Here is a 21,336-nt window from a genome sequence, read left to right on the forward strand (position 1 = left end):
TAATGAAGTACTGATTAGGTGTTCACATGAACCAAATCTTTTTAATGAAGAAAAGATATAAACCACTGATGTTGTCATCACTATCCTCTTCAAATCAGCTGGATGGCAAAAACAGTGTTAGTAGTACTGCAAAAGTAACTGGAGTCGAAAAGTAACTATCAACCATGCTATAAAAGAGTTCAATTTTTGAATGAAAATTTTTGAGTGAGGAAAAGAGGGGTTAAATTCTGGCTTTACTGGCAGAGTGATACAGTGAGTGTCATTGATTCCATCTGTAAAATTTCAAAGACAGCGTTTCATAAGAACAAGGTTAAGATACAGACTGGCAAAGGGGGAAAATGACTCGCCACTGACCAGGATGCCTGCCAACTCATTTGAATGTCACTTGACAACTGTAGGATGACCTCAAGTGACCTGCAAAAACAATTGCAAATGGCAGCTGGAGTAAAATGCATGGTTTGGACGGTTCAAAACAGGCTCTTAGAGGCAGGACTGAAGTCATGCAAGGCAAGAAAAAAGCCCTTCAACAATGAGAAAGAAGAGCCAGGCTGAAGTCTGCAAAAGAATATAAGGATTAGACTGTAGAGAACTGGAACATGGTCATTTTCTCTGATGAATACGAACTTCAGCTTTGGCCAACATCTGCTCATCTAATGGTTCGACAGAGACCTGGAGATTCTTACAAGCCATGGGGTCTCGCACCCACTGTGAAATTTGGTGGAGGAAGAGTGATCTGGTGGTGCTTCAGAAGGGTGCAAGAATCAAGCCATGTACAAGGATTTCCTGGAAGAAAACCTGCTTCCTTCTGCTCGGATTTTCCAGCAAGGCAATGCTCTATGTCACACAGCTGTGTTAATAAAGATGTGGATAGAGGACCACCACATCAAGATTCTGTCATGGCCAGAATGAAAACATCTGGAATGTGACCAAGAGGTCAGATGGTCACAAGTCACTAAACAAAGCTGAGCTGCTTGAATATTGAACCAGCAGTGACATCAAGTCACCCAACAGCAATGTGAAAGATCAGCCAAGATAAATCTGTGATCAGGGTTATTCCACCAAAATTGATTCTTAAACTGTTCCTTAAAGTTAAAACATTAGTATTGTGTTGTTTAAATAGGAATAGTAGCTTGTTTCCTTTGCATTGCTGGAGGTCTGAAAACTCTGTATCTTTTATTTTGAGCAGTTGTCATTTTGTACAAATAAAAGCTCTAAATAACAATGTTTAATTGGAATTTGGAAGAAATGTTATCAGTAGTTTATAGAATAAAACAAAAATGTTCTTTACTCTAACACCTACCTCTAAATAGTGAATCCTGAGAAAATGATGTTTGCAGTGGTCTCTTAATATATATTTTTTTGTTTCCAGAGTTGTAATATTGTTGATCTAAACCCAATGTACACCTGTAATGTATTAATCTATTACTTTTCTGTAATGTATTAGTCAATTAATTTGTTTGTTTTGTATTTAAGCGCTTCTAATCAACATTTAATAATTGATCTGATCAACTTAGCAGTGTGCTTGCTTTGTATGCAGAGAATCTCAGACGCGTGGTAGAGTGCTCTTTTCTCGCGAGACTACTTGCCGAGAACCTTGTCTCCAGGGGCGCAGGGAGTCCTCTCGTGCTGTTTTGGTTGTGTAACAGTCTGCAACCGCATCAGCCAATCATTCACTGAAACTTGTCGCCGCCCTGGGTCACCCCGCCCCCCGTTTTGTTTACGAATTCTTTAGTAAATTAACATAGCAACAGTTATTGTAAATATAATTGAATATATTTAATAAAATCGTATTTAAGAAATGTTTAGTCTTATTTGAAAGAAATCTTGGTGGTAAAATAAAAAATGCATTGAATGTTTTTGAATACATCCCCATGAGCGTCACGTACTGACATCACTTCCTCATGCGCTCTGTGGAAGAGAAGCAGGAAGAGACGCGAGTAAGGTTAATACGTAGCAAGAAGACTTTTACTTTTAAGGTGTAGGTGTTGTTTCGCTGTTTTCGCTTTAAGACTATCAGGACAATGTGAATTGTTACTGTCCTCTGTGTTTGCTTTGTTTATTAGCAAATGGAACAGCTACAAGCTATGTAGTTTATTAGATAGTTGTTATGATAGCAACGGTCCGGTGTCAACAACTGTGTATCTGATTTATGTAATATTTAAAGTTTTTTAATTATACTAGCAGTTATTATAATTAGCGTGGATGAAGCATAAGTAGTGTTTTATTTGTTTTTTAACTTAGCATGAAGTCAGTAGAATTGTTGAAAGAACATTGCGGTTATAGAGCTGTTTCTCTTACACCTCTACAGGTTTACATAGCTAACTCTTGATATCATGAAACCTCACTGAGTGTATGAGTCGAGTGTCACTTTCAACATGGAGAAATTTGGTATGAGCTTCGGTGGAGGCCTGAGCAAAAAAGAACTGCTTGAATGTATTGAGAGTCAGAAGAAGCAGCTCATCCAGTACCAGACCCGCTTCAAAGATCTTGTTCAGGCCTATAAGAGTTTACTGAAGGAGAAGGAGGCGTTGGAAGCTAGCTTGAAAGTGCTGACTGTGTCTGCACAGGGTCCTGTGACCACCGACCATGCCGAAGACCATGGTTCAATTCACAGTGATGACAGCCTGGACGCTGCTGAGTCAGGGCTTGAAAGTGTTGTGACTAGCAGCAGCACTCAGAGTGATGCAGCAGATGAAGACCAGGCTGGTCATGGAGAAGGTAACTCCGTGTTTCTGCAGTCTGAGAAGAGTGAACTGGAAAATGGTGCCAGTTCTAGTAGCCCTGCGAATGTGGAGCAAACTGTAGCCTCAGCAAATGCAGAATCGGACCGCCGAGTGAACCAACTAAAGTCTCAGCTCTCTACTTTGACCACCTCTTTGGCCACAGTTACACAGGAGAAGTCTCGAATGGAAGCCTCTTTCCAAGCTGATAAGCGTAAAATGAAGCAAGAGTTGGAGGAGGCACGGGAAAAAGCAGAGGAGGCACATAAGCAGCACCAGCTTGAACTCCAAGCTGTTCAGGAACAGCTAGCAGAGTGCAGAGCACGTATGATTATGCAGCAACACCAACACGATCAAGAACAGCTTGACCATGGCCACATGCTTCGTGAACTTCAGAAACTCCTCCAGGAGGAGAGGAGCCTTAGGCAGGATGTTGAACTTAGGTATGAGGATGCCAGGAAAACCCTTGCAGAAACCATGCAGAGCAAAGACCGGGGGTTAGATTATGAAGAGCAGCTGAAGCAGGTTACTCAGGAGTGTGAAAGGTTGAGAACAAGTCTGCAGGTTCTGGAGGCTGAGAGAAGCAAGCCTGAACAGCAGGTGATAGAGCTGCAGCAAGAGATTGCTGATCTAAAAGCACACTTTAACCAGCAACTTCAGCAGGAGATTCAGAAGGTATGGCTTTGTTCTGACAGTTCTTCTTTAACCATATAAGGCTTATTACTGACATTTGCTTAGATGTTATATTTGTTGAATTTCAAATTAAATTTGTGCAGGTTGCTCAGGCAGAAGCCTGCTTACAGGAGCAGGCAAAGCTGGAGGAGCAACGAGTGGCAAATCTTGAAGAGCGGGTTTCTGAGCTGTCCGGGCTGTTGGGTGCCTGTGAGAAGGCCAGGCAGAAGGACCAGCAAAATGCTCAGAGGCAACGCGAGCATATCCTCCAGCTGGATGCAGAGAACAAGGCCCTATCTATTGCGGTCAGCACTACCAGGACCACCGCCTGTGACCTTGGCCTTGATGAAATGAATCTGGATGTGAACATGCTGAAGGATAAGCTGGAGAAGGTTAAGAAGCTGTTGCAGCTGGTTGCACAGAAATCTCCAGAACAAAGTTTGGAAATTGAGAAAATAATTGAGGGAGCAAGAGGACAGGATGTGGAGAAGGCCTCAGTGCAATACTATCAGCAAGAGCTACGGCAGGTGAAGGAGGAGTTTGAACGCTACAAAGTCCGAGCACAGGTGGTCCTAAAGAATAAGAATGGCAAAGACAGTGCCCAGACCAAGGAGCTTGAGGAAGCTCGAGACCAACTGGCTGAACTGAAGGAAAAGTACATCAATCTGCGTGTCCAGTCAGATGAAGCCAACATGATGCACAAACAGGAAATTAAGGAGCATCAACAGGCACTGGTGGCCCTTCAGCAGGCTCATAAGCAGGACCTGGAGAAGCTAGAGGCTCAGCACAGAGAGAACTTCTTGCATCTTGAGGAAGAGCTGCACAAGCAGAGGGAGCGCACCATGGCATTACTCAAAGAGAAGGACCTTGAACTAGAAAAACTTCGAGCTGAAAGCATTCAAGGACAGATTGTTAGTGATTGTGCAGCAGAGAGAGGAGTTAAAAGCGACATTGATTTTGAAAGTGGCAGTTCTTCACACGAGGAATGTGAGATGATTGCTCACACTCTGAAATTAGCCAGCCCCCAAAAAAACAATTTGCTACTGTATGCCGAACAGCTGGCTCGAAACGAGGTGGAAATTTCAGCTTTGCGCAAACAGAAGCATCAGCTGGAGGAAGGCTTGCATCAACTACAGGGGAAATTATTTTCTACAGAAGAAAGGCACAAGGAGGAGATCGATGAGTTGCAGGCTCAGCTGGACAAGAGGATTCGTGACCAGAGCAGAGATGGTGCTAATTTAGAATACCTCAAAAATGTCATCTATAGATTCCTCACACTACAAGACTCAAAAGGACGTCAGCAAACGCTCTTGGCCATCCTGACCATCTTACACTTCAGCCCTCAGGAAAGGCAGTCTGTCATGAAGCAGCAAGTACAGAGTTGGTGGACACCCAGGAAGAGATGATACTGTGATTCAGTGCATTTATTTATTTTCCACTAGTTTCTTCTTTCCTTTTAAGCTTATAACAAAAAAAATGGTGCAGAATATGTTTATGTAGAGTAATTCTGTTCTGCTAAACCTCAGTGGATTTTCTGACATGTCAGGTGAATAAATCCATCCAAATTTATCTAGAATATTTATTGGCCAGTAAATAATGAATTATAAAGCATCAAAAATCAATCATTTAATCACATTCCTTGTACAAGATTAGTAAACAAGGCCTTGAAAGCTTGTTCAGAAGTGTGTATATGTGATTATAAACATACAACTGACAAGAAAGCGGGCCTCTTGTGGAATACCCAAGGCAGATTTTTTTTTTAGTTATGCACAATAATTTGCTGTTTCTTGGTAATTGGATTATGTTCCTGATGATTATTTCATTACAGTACTGAGTATCTGGTTCTGCTAAACAATTCTGATTATTGCCTTGAATTCAGCAAACCCTTACTGGAGCATCAACAACTGCAATTTTGTGACTCTGCAGCTACCATTAATAATAATCTTCCTGTGATAAAGTTAGACTTGTACAGTTGTTTGCATGAAAGCAACCATTGTGTCACCAGTTATGTTCTCCCTCAACATTTCTCACAGATATAAAAAGTCATGGTGTAATGTATACTTTTTTTGTAAAGTTACATATGTGTTTGGGAGCTTAAGTCTTGCTTATTTACTTTCAGAAAGAATTATTCAGTGCCTTATTAAATGTATATTTCAAATCTACCTCCACACAACAGTTTTTTTCCTTAATAATATTCTTTTGTCATGTGACTGTACAAACATAGGAAACATCACACTTATTATACACATTTTCTTTAACACACATTTAAATACATTAAAGATCAACATAAACTCTCAGTGCCAACTAATATTTTAATGAAAACACCCAAGAATAGATAAATTCTATAATATAAATAAATACTTGTGTGTTGGGTCACTTTTACTTTATAAATATGTCAGTGTGAAATCTAAATATAAACTGTATAAGACAATCCTGACAACTGTCACTACAACCATTATTCCTATACTATATAAAAGTTTTGACTGAGTCTCCAAAAGTCATCTCATGCAGTACACTCAGTTCCATTCAAATCTGAAACTATATTTACTGATTGACAGTTTGTTATTTAATTAAATTAAGAGGTGTACTGAGGTCATTATAACAGGTACATAGGACAGTACACAATATGGACAAAATATGGACAGCTGACTATCACATCCAGAGGTGGTTCTTTTCCACAAAGTCAGAATCACACACCAAGCCTTCATCCCCATGGTGTCACTTTCTATGTGGCACACAGATCGCAGATGCTACACATATATTATATACTCCTACCTCAAACACTTTCAGGAGGATGTCTGTATTTTGATTAATGCTAGAACTCCTGTCTGAAATGGAGCTTACCTGCTGAACTCTAATTTTGATTCCTGCATTAAACTCATTTTAATGTCAGTCTTTGTATAGTACTGTCTGCAGATCATCTGGCAGAGAGCTGACCACAGAATGGATGTAGCTCTCTAGCTTGTCCAGCAATTCCTCCTTCACTGGAAGCTGCTGCATATGAGCTCTCATCTAGTGCAGGAATAAAAAATCAGACAAGTCTTCAGTTAACCTCAGATCTTTTACAAGTGTGTTTTTTTAAATATAGATGAGAAAACTAAGAGAAACTGTAACAATAACTATAACTTCAATCATCTAGAAGAATTAAGCTGCAAATGCAACAGGAGAAGTAGTAAATGTTTTGAAGACACTTCCTTCTAACCAGGTGTAATGCTGTTTCTAGTTCACAATTCTATCACTAACCAATTTTTCACGCAATTTTAAAATCAGGTCAACAGTCTCCACTTCAGACTTGTCTTTTGTCCAACTCAGCAGATCCTGTGAAAAGTAAAAGACACCAAAACAATTTTAATACACTGCAGCAGAAATTTCTTTCATACAATGGGCCTTAGTTATCCAGCATGATATGAACAGATATTCAAATAATTTGGTATTCATGCTCTTGAGTGTGTGCAAAATGAACACACAAAAATAACATATGACTAATAACTAACACAAACCTCAAGGGCCAGTCTCTCTGTGCTTCGCCCCAGCTTAAGCACTTGCTTATTAAACTTAATACAATGTTAAATATTTTAATTAAAATATTTAAAATAAATCAAAAGCCTTTTTCCTGATCTATCATTTCCTACTCACAGTTGTTAGTGTGCTTGAACGTTTATGGAGTTTTGAGGGCATCAATAAATGCAAATGAGCTGTGTCAGGAACATGATTTACACTTCACAGGAACATTTATAGGAACGTGTTTTTTAGTTGGAATATTTAGTTTGGTTTGGCTTACACAAACATTTACATAAAACTTTACTAAAAAGGGTTTTTTTTTGTTTTTTTTCAGCTATATATGGTCAAAATGACAATAAAAGCTTTTTGACTTGACAAATGAGGCCCAATGTTAGTATGTTCCAGGGATTTTAAATTTTGTATCAGGTTTATTTAGTACTCACAGCATCACAGATGGCTTCTAAATGAAGGCATTCCACCTTATGTGTCATTTCCCTGTGCTTTGCACGAAACCAGCCATCAAAATTAGGAGACTGAAAGAATTGCCTTTAAAACAGATAAATATGAGTTAGCAGTATATTCACCGACCAAGAAAAGAGTGTTAAACTGTAGACACTGAGTTACTTATAAAGGCCCAGCCAGTCTCCTTTGTGCATGGAGTTGATTTGAGGCCCAGCATGATCCAGAGTGCCCAAGAACTCATCCTGACTGAAGAGGCGGATCTGAGGAGGGGTCTAGACACACATTTTTCCCTCTTTTACTATTTTTTTCCAGCCCATCCATATTTCTGATCCTTACACCCATATACCTGGTCTACATGAATAATAATAATAATAATAATAATAATAATAATAATAATAATAGTATACCAGGTATATGAATAATATTCATTCATTTTAAGTTGCTACATCTGAAACAATCAAGTCTTTTAGCATGAATGCTAATTTGTCTTTAACATTTAAAATGTAATCAGTTTAGAATCCAGTTTAATTAACCTTCCAAGGAGTCATGGATATTTGCAGTGGCATCAGGCTGTCCACGTATCGCTCCTGTAAAACATAAAAGGGTTCTTAATCATTCTATTATCAGGATATTTATTAATTTGTTATACTTAAAAAGTCCTCACCAGTGGATCGATAAAGCTCTGTGTCAGTTCTAAAAAATGCCGCCTCAAGATGGCACTCTGCACCTCAGAAGGCCTTTTCCTCTGAAGTCCCTACAGAAAATGAGTGCGTAAGTGTGTTTTGGTGTGTGTGTTTGTGAAAGATTTGAATTAGTTGACTCAAGAAACATTGCTATTAAGATGTTGAGTTTAACTGGGCTCAGATTTATTTACCTTTAAGAGTCGCTTGATCAGGGCTTTGTCTTTATGAATAAATGTTTTGTATAATGTGTATATACCTTGACAATGAAACAGAACCGTACAGAAATGTGATGGACACATACAGACAGATGTTCTTAATTTTACAATATGTAGTCATTATGCTTTTTGCAATTAAAATTAAAGAAATGCATTTATATGCACCTGGTTTTGTGTCCAGTGTTTTCAACTTGGTCAGTTTCTTGACCTTAACTTGTTTCAGCAAATCTCCTAAAATTAGATATTGAACAAACTATTGAATTAAATTAACTTATGCAACAAGAAATGCATTTGATTCAACAAGAATGTCATAGAAAGCGCCACTTACTGGACATCTTCAGCTCCCCCAGACACATGATATGAGGCCAGCTCTGAAAGGACTTTATAAAGAAAGGATTCGTAACACCTAGTAGTACATTAGGCCTGAAATTACAAGCATAAAAAAGAGGAGAGAAATTATTGCATATTCTTTTGGTATTTAATTATCCTGTAAAAAATGCCTGAACATTTGTAATAATTCTTCACAAAGTAGATTTGTGGTGGTTGTGTTTAGATGTGTTGGTGCTTACGGTGCCTGAGTTCTGGTAGTGTACTCCTTAAACTCACTGTCATGGATGGTAAAGTAAGGCCGAAAATCACAGCAGTACCTCAGTGGACTGATGCAGCTGGGAAAAAAAAGTGAACACGACAGAATTAGACAGCAGATACTTAACTATAGATCACCCTATTTTAGCATAAATGAGCTTAAGCACTTCAGCAAAAAGAAATCTGAACTACATTTTGGTGCATATCAAAAGGCAACTCCAGAACAAAACTCCACAACGTTTTAAATCCTGGGAGCATTTAGGACACCTATGCTGTTGTCACTGATTTCAGATTCTCATGCTTGATTGGCTCATCTGCAGTTGGGTGGAAACACTTTTGTGCTGAAAAAAGCCCAAAGTAAATACCGTGCTCTCCAGAACGATTGGTAAGGTAAGGCAGATTCATTTGTCATTTGGGTTAGAGATCAAAAGTCTAATATAACTATTAGGAGCAGATACTGAGGGTCCTGGGTTACTCCTGGTGCACGACAATGCCTGGCCTCATGTGGCGAGAGTATGCAGGCAGTTCTTGGAGGATGAAGGAATTGATACCACTGAATAGCCCCCATGCTTGCCTGACCTAAATCCAATAGAACACCTCTGGGACATTGTTTCGGTTCAGGCTCATGGGAGCCATTGTACCATTTTGAGTAGCTGCAATGAAATTTCAGCAAAATGGATGACCCTTCTACATCAGTTTTTCACTTTGATTTTCGGAGTGTCTTTGAATTCAGCCCTCTGTAGGTTGAAAATTTTCATTCCATCAAACAATGTGTCATCCTTTCATTCCTAACACATTACCCAGTCCATATTAGTATAGATATCCAGCATGATATTTTCCCCATTGAGATCTGATGCATTTTCAGTGTTACTTTAATTTTTCTGAGCAGTATATCTTGTGGTATGGCATCTATGTTTCTGCTCTCAAAGACTTTTTTGAACTGTGGATTGTGATACCTCCACCTCTGCCCTGTGGAGGTTGTTGTTGATGTCACTGAATGTTGTTTGGGGGTTTTCTTCATAGCTCATTAGCTGCTTTGATTCTTTTCATGACACTGTACATTGATGTATTGTCAATGCACAATGCTTGTGCAAGGTCTCTGACTTTCTCTATTTTCTTTTGCATTTCTCCTATCAACAGCTCTGTCTTCATGATAGCTTATCATTTGTAAAAAAAATAAAATAAAAAAAAAATACAGTGTTCACAGGTGAGAATAAAGAGTGATACCAAGAGTAGAGATTCAGAGCTATTAACTGCTTAAGCAATCGATCTAATGGGGCACACCAAATGTTCCAATATTGAAATGTTCCATCCAAATATTGAATTGTCTGATATAAAAAAACCCTGCCATGTTCTATTTTCTGTAACACAACTACATACAAATGCCTGAAAACAAAAGCTGAAATACTAAACTCTTTTCTCATATTCTTCTTTTGATCTCAAACCCAAATGCCTTCAGTCTACAGCAAAAACAAATGAACTGGCCTTGCCCATCCAATAGTTTTGGAAAGGTTTGTATAATTTACTATCTGCACTGAAATGCAGTATAACATTAGATATATTTCTCTTTAAGCAGACACAATGTTCTGCTTCTATGTTTCTGCATTATTATTTTTCCTAATATTCATGGTCAGAATGGGAAAGACAAAATAGGCAAAATAATGAGTATACCTAACTAGAGACAGCACAGTTTCTGAGGACACTGAAGGAGAGGGTGCCATGACGACCAACGGCTCTCCTAGCAACGTCAGCTCCCACAGCAATTGTATGTGAATGAGGACAGACTGGAAACACCTGATCGGGTCAAAGGTCAACTGGGTCAGTTTAGATCAATAACTTATTCTAATTCTTTATATGACTTTATATTGGGTCATCAATGTTTTAATTTTCTTTCACTCTTTACTCAGTTGGCAAAACAAACAGTAATAGTATTAATTACAGGAGATGTATTTATTCATAATCACAGATTGGGTATAAATAAATTAGAGATAGATAAATTAGAGAAAATCCACACATACTGTAAATTTGCAGTGCAATTGGAAAAGTATCTTCTACTATCTCCAATGGTATAACTATATTCTGACATAATATCCTGATAATGCAATAAATAACATAATGTTCAAAAAATCTTCAGACAGAAACTTATAATACTAAGAATTCTCTTCACTTATAATACTCTGAATTCATCTTGCTGCTACAAACATCAGTTAATAAAGATTAGCGAGCCTGGTCCAGAAGCAGCTATGCAAACCCAAGCCATGACACTACCTCCACCATGCTTAACCAATGAGCTTGTATGTTTTGGATCATGAGCAGATTCTAGTGGCATATATAGTACCTTAGAAATGTGTTAATGCAATTAAAAAATATTGTCTTATGATCTTAAATTTAATCATGCGTATTAACATGTAAACAGCCCTTTATATGTATTATTACATGAGCAGTTTTTGATTAATTATGCAACAGATAAAACCACGCAGCCACATACGTACTTGAAAAGATCCAGCTCATGGATGGTAGGAAAAACCATGGGAGAAGAGAGATGATTCTACATAACACACAAACATAAAAGGGAATCAATCAACATTTCAACTAAGTGCATCATCACACATGAAAAGTAAGCTCATACCTCTTTCGGTCCCTGTCTGCTTGGACTTCCTCCTGGTTTGTCCTCTTTTGAAGGAATTCTGACCTAAAAAATAAAGCATTACACAAGCTTAATTTAAACCAACCAACCGAATAACCTATCAATCCAACCAATCAACCAAAAACCAATCAACCAACAAACCAACTTATCAGCCTAACCAACCCATCAACTGGATTTGGCCTGGTTGGCTAATGCAACCAATCCAACCCAAACAACCAACCAACATTTACTTTAGTTCTTGAGTCATACAGCTCTATGCACAGCGTGCAGTCTCAGTAAGCTATATGGAGCAACAGCTAAATATATAAAAAAAGCACATTACTTTTGTTTGTACATGACAGAAATTTGGTGCAATATTTAGGTTAGGCTAAAACCAAACAGTGCGTCTCCCATTATTGCTGTGTCAGCTTTTTTCCCATAAGCACGGCTGCTAGTTTCTGTGTATAATGACCACATATAAAATAGAAAACCAAAAAACCTTGCACATATTTTTTTTTTATTCTGTCCTGTGAGATCATGATGGACATACCTAGTCTGAAATTTTCTGGCAAGCTTCCTCAAAGAGAGAACATGTTCATATCTGTATTTAAATTTGTTTAGGACAAATGATCTTTTCAGTCTATATAATGAATTTGTATACAGTTATATCCCAATAAGTCACTTGTTAAATATTACAAAACACTGATGATGTTGGTATGAATAGCATTTAAGTAAACATTTCCAAGCTTGATTCGACATGGCACATTTTACCACTAAACTACAAGCATGAATGAAGGGTGAATCCAAACCTGCAATATGACTCCCATCACAGGCAAACTGAGAGTCTGGCCTGGCACAGGTGGGGGCCACTGATCAATCTCATTGCAAACTGCAACAGATTTACAAGACATATATCATACTAGTTATTTGTGTGCTAATCACGGTTGTACACACTACATTAGGCTAGTGTATGAATAAATAATACTGTATGAATGTAATTAGCTAATTAGCATAGCTGATAACTTTAAAATTATAGCTATCAGCTATGCAATTTTTGATTTATTATTTACAACACAATGTTAGAAACCTGTGCATCCCTTATTAAACATATAAACCTGAAATAGCATCTAAATAGGGCGATTGTTAAACAGGTCTAACTCACCTGCCTCCAAACAAGGCTCTGACTTCTCAAAGTACTCAGGAGCAATGATCTGGAGTAGAGACTGGAACAAGTAAACATACGGCAGTCTGGAGACCAGCACCAGAGACTAGGACCAGGAATAAAATAGTTCGATGTTTAGTTTTATTTACAAAGATCATGATAGTACAGATAGTTCTTAATTTGAGGGGGAAAAAATCATGAAATGTGTAAAATGGGCTGAAATGCATGTACAGATAATTGTGCACTACAATTATTGGCACCCTTGGTAAATTAAATGTTGTTAATTAGTTAATTTTGTTGAAGTAAATGAAAAGAATCAACTATATTTGTTCTAGGATAAAAAACATATTAATAATATGTATAATAATATGTATCTATCAGTGGCAGGCCGTGCATTTCAGACCTAGGCCTTCACTGGTGTCATGGTGTCCTGAATTAATCCACCTCTATACCATCATTATGATGCCACCATGGGCGTCACTAGGCCATTTTCTACTCAGCCCTCCTAAAATTCTGCGATTCTCCATAAACTGTACACAAATTCGTGATCGCCTAGGTCCCCTTTAAATTTCATATGAAAACGTCTGCAGACTTCGGCTCCTCCCCGTCTTTCAGCGCATTCTTCAATCCGTCACAGAGCGAGGATCAGAGGACAAGTGTGTGTGTGTGTGTGTGTGTGTGTGTGTGAGATCAGGAAGACTCGTATTTGTCTTGTTCAGTACTCAAATGTTATACACATTGATGCAATACAGTGGAATGCTGCAATAGGTGTACCATCCTACCCTGTTAGTCAAACCTTTTTTTCCTTTTTTATTTATTTATTTTTTACTATTATACCCTCATTGGGGGCTGAGCCCCCCTTAAATGAAAATTCTAGAATCGCCCCTAGACGCCACGGCAATAGATACTAATCAACCGTTAAATAACCGTTAAGTAAAAAAGAAGTTAGTCTACAGTATTTCACAAGGAATAGTCAATTTTATTACGGTTACTCTTCTCAAAAAGACATTCCTGATGCCGTATGCAGCAAACTGCAATCTCTGGAGGACGCAGCATCCGAAATGAGATCCAGCGAATATAGAAACACTAGGGCCGCTGCCTCCGACTACTCCGATTATCCAATCAAAGGACGGGAAATTGCTGATGTAATCGAATGCCTGCTAGATGGCCCCAGTGAAGCCAACTCAAAATCTGATTGGTTAATGGAACAGTTTCATCGCCACTTATTTTAAGCTCTGGGCACCTGCACTATTGATTCTGAAGGCCTTACGGCCGGGCAGCTAAGCTACTAGCTGAAATATGATTGGATAAATACTCTTATCATAAATATACACTACTGGAAGCAGCGCAACTGAGAGAAAAGCTATGGAATGTAGAGAATAGACTATTGGGAAAAATTTAGTACACATTCATGGAAAAATATACTAAATATATTAAAATGCAAGTCAGTGATTCAGATTACTGCTGTTTAGGCCAGCAGAGAAGGCCTTGCTGGCCCTGATGGTCCGCCACTGGTATCTATGTATATGTATAATATGTATCTATAAAATCTTAGGTACCTTAAGTGTGCTCTATTTATATGATGTGTTTGACTTCCCACTTCTGAGGTCATTTAGAGCTCTAAATTATGAAATTTTCAACCTCTGTCCTTAAGTGACCATAGGGTGGTGAAAAACCATAGACACCTCCATGATTACATTTTATTAACAACAAGATAGCCTTATAACTGCAATGTATATTTTCATTCTGAAAATTTTTCCTGGTTGGATATCAGGAATTATTCTTATGTGGCCATCCATGGTTTAATTTTTCACTAGTGAATAAACTTAATTTCTCCCTAGTAGTCCAGCGGCAGGATACAGTGCTTTCACCACCAGGACACCAATCCAGCCACTGGGGGTTAACTCTCAGTGCCAGTCCCTAGCCCAGATAAAATAACAGAGTTGAGTCAGTAATCCTCATATATGTGGATTGGATGTTCTGCTGTGGCGACCCTGAACAGGGAGCAGCCAAAGGACAACAGCAGATTACAAGCTCACCATGATTACAAGCTCACCATGGCACCTTGTATATCTTCAGTTTATGTTCTATATTATAACTATGCTCGAAGACATTTGAAGTGCTGCCCCATTTGGGAAAGTTTCAGCTTTCACATTTGCTTATATTAAAATTCAGTATTATTTAGCCACAGGATGTGGCATCATGGACTGCACTAAATAACAGGATAATTAAATCTGAATGCATGTGCCAAGCTACAACTGGGCCTTGGTTGGATCTTTCAGCAGGATAATGATCCAAATCATATGCCATCATGTCTAAATACATACAATAATTGTTAAATGACCACAGATTCAATCTCTTGACATGACCATCCCAGTCCCTTGACCTAAAACCATGAAACCCATATTTACCAATGGTACAATATGGTACATAGTTCTACAACAATCTTCTCAATTCCAGTGGATTTTTCAGTTTGCTGTATATGTTCCATTTTCATTGGAAATTTAAGCTGCTAACATATATTTATATTTAATTATATTTTTAACAAAGAAAGAAATCAGTCAAAAGTCAGGTACTGCTCCTTGGTTTGAACTTTACTGAACCAATAAAAGGACTGCTACTTTTTTATCTATTTATTAAAACAATCAATCAAACAAACATTAATTTAGGAACAAATACAGCAAAACTGAAGACATTCAGCCCAGTGATAAATAGATTCCTCCATGAAGAAATAAAGGTATTTATTGTATTCCATCGTCTCACCTTCTGAAAGTAGCCCCTTTTGACAGAGACATCCTTTACTTGTCTAAAGTAAACATAGCCGTAGAAGTAAGCCATCTCCTTCTAACAAGGAAATAAAAATAGAGCTCTATGACTTAGTAATTTATGACAGATACTGTATAATTATTTTGTATTCAATGATATTACATGTTACCTGCAGCGTTAGTGGTGCTTCCCTGTTGTATGCATCTTTGTCACCAAACCACATGCCACTCACTCGTCCCACAGACTGCCGCAGCCTAAAACTGAACTGTGTGTCCCCAAGGCATCCTGTTGGCAGATGACAAAATTACACTACATGTGACTTCAGCATATAAATCACAATAGACATCTTTTTTTTATCATCCTGCAATTCCACCATATGCCTGCTAGATCCCATCCATTTCACAATGCTCCATCACACAAGCCCTTCTCCTCTTCATCTCTTATATTATTAATGACTCTATAACATCTGGTCATGCAATGCATTTAAACTAGCATCCTGAAAAAAACACACTTTAAATACCCTATCAGCAACTACCATCCGGTATTATTTCTCCACTTTCTTTCAAGATTTGTGGGAGGCCATGTCATGAACCTCAGGACAGAGGGAGGAAGGGGCCTTTCTAAGGAGCTCTACAGGAGACTTCACTTCCTCATCATCTCCAGTCCTCCTCTTTGAACAGTAGCTTGTGAACTACTGCCAAATGGCTAGAGCAAATGATTTTTAACGTTGGGGTTAAACTTGGCCATCCCTTCTAAAAGACGCTCACTGCTGGGTGTCATGTATGGCAACAAGAATCTCTGCCCACTGCTGGGACAGATTGAGCATATATTTCAAGATGAACAAAGGAACATGAGAAAATAAATACACAACTCAACAAGGGGCAAACTGAAATCAGGTAAGAGCAATTGGGAAATATTAGGGAGATAACCAATAACAATGCTGAGGTGGAGGCAGGACATAAAACAGGTGGCAAAGAAAATAAAGGTATTACAACATAGAAGTGTATGCTGTAGTGCTGCCACTGCTCACACTGCTCAGCATGAGCGGTAATCCATCTAAGAAGACTATGAAATTTGGTGTAAGTAGATATCTAGCAAACTAGATATTCTCATCTAATCTCCTGTCTGACCTATTTTTTGAGCTTTTCAAGCAAATTAAATACAAAAATGTTTGGGGAAAAAATGTCTAAATTTAACTAGGCTCCCTCATTTAATTATTGAAAAGTTGGTTTTTAGTTTAAGGCCCATGTGTACACTGTGTTCACATGTGAACTGCATCCATATCACACAGCATACAGTGGAATTATGTCACACTTTTCATTTGTGTGACAAGGCATATTAATTGATCACCTTGCCATGGCAAAACCATTTAAGCTATCAACAATTCCTTTGAAATTGAGCATCAAAGAACTGCACCTCCTGTTGTTCAAACATGGTATCTCCCTAGCAGACCTGACCAGTCCCCATGACTCATGACTGACCTCAGTGTTTTCACTGCTGCTCTCAGTGTGAAACGAATACCTTGCTAGCTTGCTCCAAGAACAGATTTGTTGTCCCAAACAAACAAACTGATTTGGCAACCTTGACTAGATAATCTGCATTTGTGGGTTCGGCCCCTTGAAGTGGATAATATGTGAAAGACACTGTGTGCCTTGTCACTGTGTATAGTGTCACACATAAATTAGTCATAGCCTTTCTGAAGCAAGAAAGGACCTTCATTAGTTCAGTTCTAAGACCCTGGACTGGGGTATTACACTTGTCCTGTAAGATACATATCATGAGCTAATACAAGATGCCTAACTGGGTCTCCCTAAAGAGATTTAATAACAGATAGTATGTTCATATGTCATGGGGCTCCCTAATCTGAACAGAAACTGACCCCCTAAGTGGTGCTTGTTGTGTGCCATGTTGGCTTACTGGCGTGTCAGATACCAGGCATCTGTCAGGACATGCCACACCTCCTATCATACTGTAGGTATTACTCAGAGGCATGACACTTGCTGCTGCTACTTGGATGATACTGGATACAAGATTAACATCAACTATCCCAGTGGGGTGAGTGTGGCAGTCATCTCTGAAAAGCTTTCCAGTCAGTCCTAAGGTGGGCTGATTTCCCATGACACTATGGTCTGAGTTATTCTCATCTCAAGCACTAAGTCATTTGGTAGTTTTGTGACTTTCCAGATGTCTTTGCATTTACACATAGGCACAAAAAGGTGTCCTGGTGCTTCTCACTGACCTTGGTGGTGGGCATTGAACCACAGTTACATAACTAGTGTTTTAGTATTGGTACATTTATTATATGATGTTACTAAATTACAATTTATTTAGCATTGGAAGCTATGATTTTGACTACTTTTTTATTTTGGTATTGGACTGTTTCTGTATCATGGATCTAACCATTCTGATCATAACCGTGATTGAACTTACCTGAAAATGAGTCAGGAAATGCTAAATAGCATATGCTTGTTTTCTGGGGAAATAAATAAATAAAAAATAAATTAGACACACAGAATAGTGCAGCTAATTAACCATTATCATAAAAATGCACATACCTCATGCACTTACCTCTTTCTCTGTAAGTTTAGCATCATTTGGGTAGATCAACTACAAAAAGAGACAAGGCAAGGCATATACTGCTGTAACAGATGCTACCCCTAATGGCTTGTAATATATGGGATGATTTTTTGAAGCAGTAAAATTGATCCAACAATCCACTGTAAAATGACAAAATGTGCTGCATTTATTTATTCTATTTTATTTAGCCTCATTTGTAAGTGAATAGCTGAATCCATAAATAAATCTTAACTCCACACATCCAAAGGCAGGGATGCACATTTAGAGCTGCAGTAAACAGAGAAATGCACAGAATCACTAGACACACCTGCTGAACCTTTACTTTACACTTCTCGTCTTATCTTTTCATTTTCAAGGTCATCTAATATGCTAAATAGATATGAGCATGACTGAGACATAAACCACATTCATTCATGTTTTACTCTGAATGCTGAGCTAAATAAATGAAAATAATACGGAGGAACGGACCGCAGATTACAGCAGCACACAGGAGATGACTAGAGTGTTTAATGAACTTTAGGGAGTCACTTCACCATTATGCCTTTTTTGAAAATGACACCGGTGCACAAAAATCCTTTTTCCAGCAATTATAAATTCTTTTACTATCAATTTCATTATTTTAATTTTCAAGCACAAACTTTAAAGGGTAGTAAGGTCAGAACACCTCATGATTCCTCTGCCAAACTAACACTTCACATCTGATACAGTTGTCTGGGATAAGTTAAAAAAAGTGAGCAAATTTATCTCAAAATGTTTGTCACACCAAAGAATTTTCACAACTGAAATCTGGACCACAGTTGTGTGTCTGACTAATTATGAAGTCTTTAGCACATTAAATAAAAAGATTTACTTTGGGGAAAGTGGATCTACAGGGCTGAGCAATCTCGTAGGACACACATGGGGAATCTATTACAGCAGCTAAAGAAGAGATGTTAAATTCATCACTGACAGGAGCCAAGTTCATGTCTTCTTAAGAGATAATGCTTCTAACAAATAAAATATTAGATGTACTTTACCAAGATTACACTTCTCTCTCACACACTCACTGAAACATCTGTGTTTGTGTGTGTGTTTTAATATCTAAGCTAGTCTACTTGTAATGTACAGTGTTTCATATTAAGAAGAGAGATTTTGTTACTGGATAAGTGATAAATGATGCTAAATTTAAATTTATATCAAGAAAAATTAATTTCTTGTTGTTACAGGTCCTGTAGCACTGCAGACATTTAAGACTCATAAAGGATGTATTACTGGCAGAGCTAAACAAGCAAACAGAAATCCAAAGGATCAGATCTGAGACAGCATTCAGAGTAATGCAAGCGCAAGCAAGTAGAGCCTCTCTCTCACATTTGATGAAATCTTGGAAGAAACACAGCAGTACTTACAGTAGGGTTGTTGCAAGAAAAATAATTGACTGTCACTTATACAAGAACAGCACACCATATGTGCAAATTCCACTCTGTGTATTCTGCTCTCTAGATGCTCAGACACATTTATAACCAGCTGCATGCTCTTTCAGATCAGATCATGCTTTTTCAGATCATCATGGGCAAATTTATCATTAGAGAATCCAAAAATGCACTAGAGTAAACCATACAGTTTATTTGTGTTGGAGCCATGTCTTGTCTCATTTTCTCACACCTGTACCTCAACAAACTTGTGTTTCACTGGAACTCTTTCTCTCTCTCTCTCTCTCTCTCTCTCTCTCTCTACTTCTTCTTATTCTTTAAGTTTCACTCTTTTTAATGGCTTTTATATTGTTTAAAATTGTTTCAGCTAAAGAAGCCTGAAAATTGGGGTTCTGCAATACTCGCAACCTCAATACCCTCAGCATCCTCAGTCGCAGTAACATTCTCAGTATCCTCAGCATCCTCAGTACCAATAACATCCTCAGTACGTTCAGCACTATTGGTATCCTCAGTACTCTTAACGAGGCCTTGATTGGCCAAACACCGGCATAGATCTAAACCTACAGCAGCCTCCTGGTCAGCGTCACTTTGCTAGCTGTGTATACTGCACTATGTGACAAATGTAAGCTAGATCTCAGTTGATCAGTGATGTGAGTGCAGTACCACAGCATGTGGATAAATATAAGCCTGTCACTCACCTCTATGGCTTGTCCGAGCTCAAGATCAAAGGTAACGACACACACACACTCGAGCCAGGTGGAGAAACGAGCCCATGGTACTGAGATCAACGCATTTGTGACTTTCGACTCCGTCTTTCTATTTTGGCTGTCAAAGCGATCCATTACACCTTAAAAGCCCTTTTACTCCTCATTTATCCTCCTGCTTTCGTGCGCTCTTTCTTCTTCTTTCAGTAATGTGGTGGTTGGTGTATTACCGCCACCTACTGCTGGACTATTAGATAGAACTTATTTGTCATTGCAAAGTACAGGTACATAGCAACGAAATGCTGTTTAGCATCTACCAGAAGTGCAAATAGTAGAAATTGGGCAAATGAACAAGTGCAGATAAATATGTAAATATGTACATCGATAAATAAGGCTATGTTAGAGTGTGCATAGAGAAGTAGGTGCAAGTAGTATTTACAGCAGATAAAGTGACAGGTGTAATTATAATTGTGCTAAAAATGTGTGCATTATGTACAATGTATGTACAACAGTAACAGAGATAATATACAGTGTATATACAGATAGTATATAGTATGTATAAATATAGTATATATAAATGTATATAAATAGATAGACAGATAGATAAAAAACCTAGGTGTAATCTATGAAATGGACAATATGTACATTAATTATATTACACAGTGAGAAAATATTATATTATAACAGAATGTATAACAGTGAAAAATATTATATTAACCGAATGTACAGGGTGGACCGTACAGTAGATTTATGATTGAAGGAAAAAAACTGGCCCTAAACCTGCTGGTTCTGGTGAGGATGGACCTGTATCTCCTCCTGGATGGAAGGAGGTTGAACAGTTTGTGACTCGGGTGGGAGCAGTCCTTGATTGCTTTGTGTGCTCTGCGCAGACATCTACTGTGGTGAATGAAGGATTTTGTATCTAGTTACTTGCATGTATAATCAACGTCTGACATTACATTGTGCCTGTGCCCCACCTGTAATTAGCATATGTATATGTAAAGGTGTGAACCAAATGGCTCAAGCAAGCAACTGGTGGCCCTTCCATCCTGTCCTTTGTAATGTCTCCAGTAGGAGGTCCTAATGGTATCTGTCTATTGTTTGAAGACCTTTTGTTACCAAGTATAAGTCTGATCACACAGACAGTACCTTTGGGTTAAGATGCTTTGAAGACCGACCAGCTAACATCGCTGTCGAAGACCCGCTACACTGCTACCTTCAATAAATTCTTCTCCCCACAAGAACTCTGGTCAA

At 38.3% G+C, this 21,336-nt stretch overlaps 2 protein-coding genes across 8 annotated transcripts; one reads left to right on the forward strand and one right to left on the reverse strand.

Annotated features, from left to right (window-relative positions):
• Window positions 1–1,884: 1,884 nt before the first annotated feature.
• On the forward strand, window positions 1,885–5,554 carry gcc1 (GRIP and coiled-coil domain containing 1). Of its 3 annotated transcripts, none has more exons than XM_058408194.1 (3): window positions 1,885–1,942; window positions 2,309–3,395; window positions 3,497–5,554. In XM_058408194.1, the coding sequence occupies exons 2-3, from the start codon at window positions 2,376–2,378 to the stop codon at window positions 4,796–4,798; spliced, it is 2,322 nt and encodes a 773-aa protein (XP_058264177.1). In that variant the 5' UTR covers window positions 1,885–1,942; window positions 2,309–2,375; the 3' UTR covers window positions 4,799–5,554. The 3 variants fall into 3 exon arrangements, with proteins under 3 accessions (XP_058264177.1, XP_058264178.1, XP_058264179.1); XM_058408195.1 differs by having other exon boundaries at window positions 1,889–1,937; XM_058408196.1 differs by having other exon boundaries at window positions 1,911–1,976.
• Window positions 5,006–20,307, reverse strand: dennd6b (DENN/MADD domain containing 6B). Of its 5 annotated transcripts, none has more exons than XM_058408205.1 (20): window positions 20,077–20,306; window positions 17,961–17,999; window positions 17,823–17,865; window positions 15,562–15,677; window positions 15,390–15,470; window positions 12,627–12,732; window positions 12,274–12,353; window positions 11,468–11,530; window positions 11,331–11,386; window positions 10,510–10,632; window positions 8,823–8,918; window positions 8,582–8,676; window positions 8,419–8,484; window positions 8,230–8,294; window positions 8,020–8,109; window positions 7,889–7,942; window positions 7,518–7,627; window positions 7,337–7,439; window positions 6,636–6,710; window positions 5,006–6,404 (listed from the first exon to the last, which is right to left on the reverse strand). In XM_058408205.1, the coding sequence occupies exons 1-20, from the start codon at window positions 20,218–20,220 to the stop codon at window positions 6,282–6,284; spliced, it is 1,728 nt and encodes a 575-aa protein (XP_058264188.1). In that variant the 5' UTR covers window positions 20,221–20,306; the 3' UTR covers window positions 5,006–6,281. The 5 variants fall into 5 exon arrangements, with proteins under 5 accessions (XP_058264188.1, XP_058264190.1, XP_058264191.1 ...); XM_058408207.1 differs by having other exon boundaries at window positions 17,961–18,109; window positions 20,077–20,216; XM_058408208.1 differs by having other exon boundaries at window positions 17,948–17,999; window positions 20,077–20,147.
• Between the last annotated feature and the right edge of the window lie 1,029 nt (window positions 20,308–21,336).

This window comes from Hemibagrus wyckioides, linkage group LG14 (assembly GCF_019097595.1).
Source record: "Hemibagrus wyckioides isolate EC202008001 linkage group LG14, SWU_Hwy_1.0, whole genome shotgun sequence".
Classification (NCBI taxonomy): Eukaryota; Metazoa; Chordata; class Actinopteri; order Siluriformes; family Bagridae; genus Hemibagrus; species Hemibagrus wyckioides.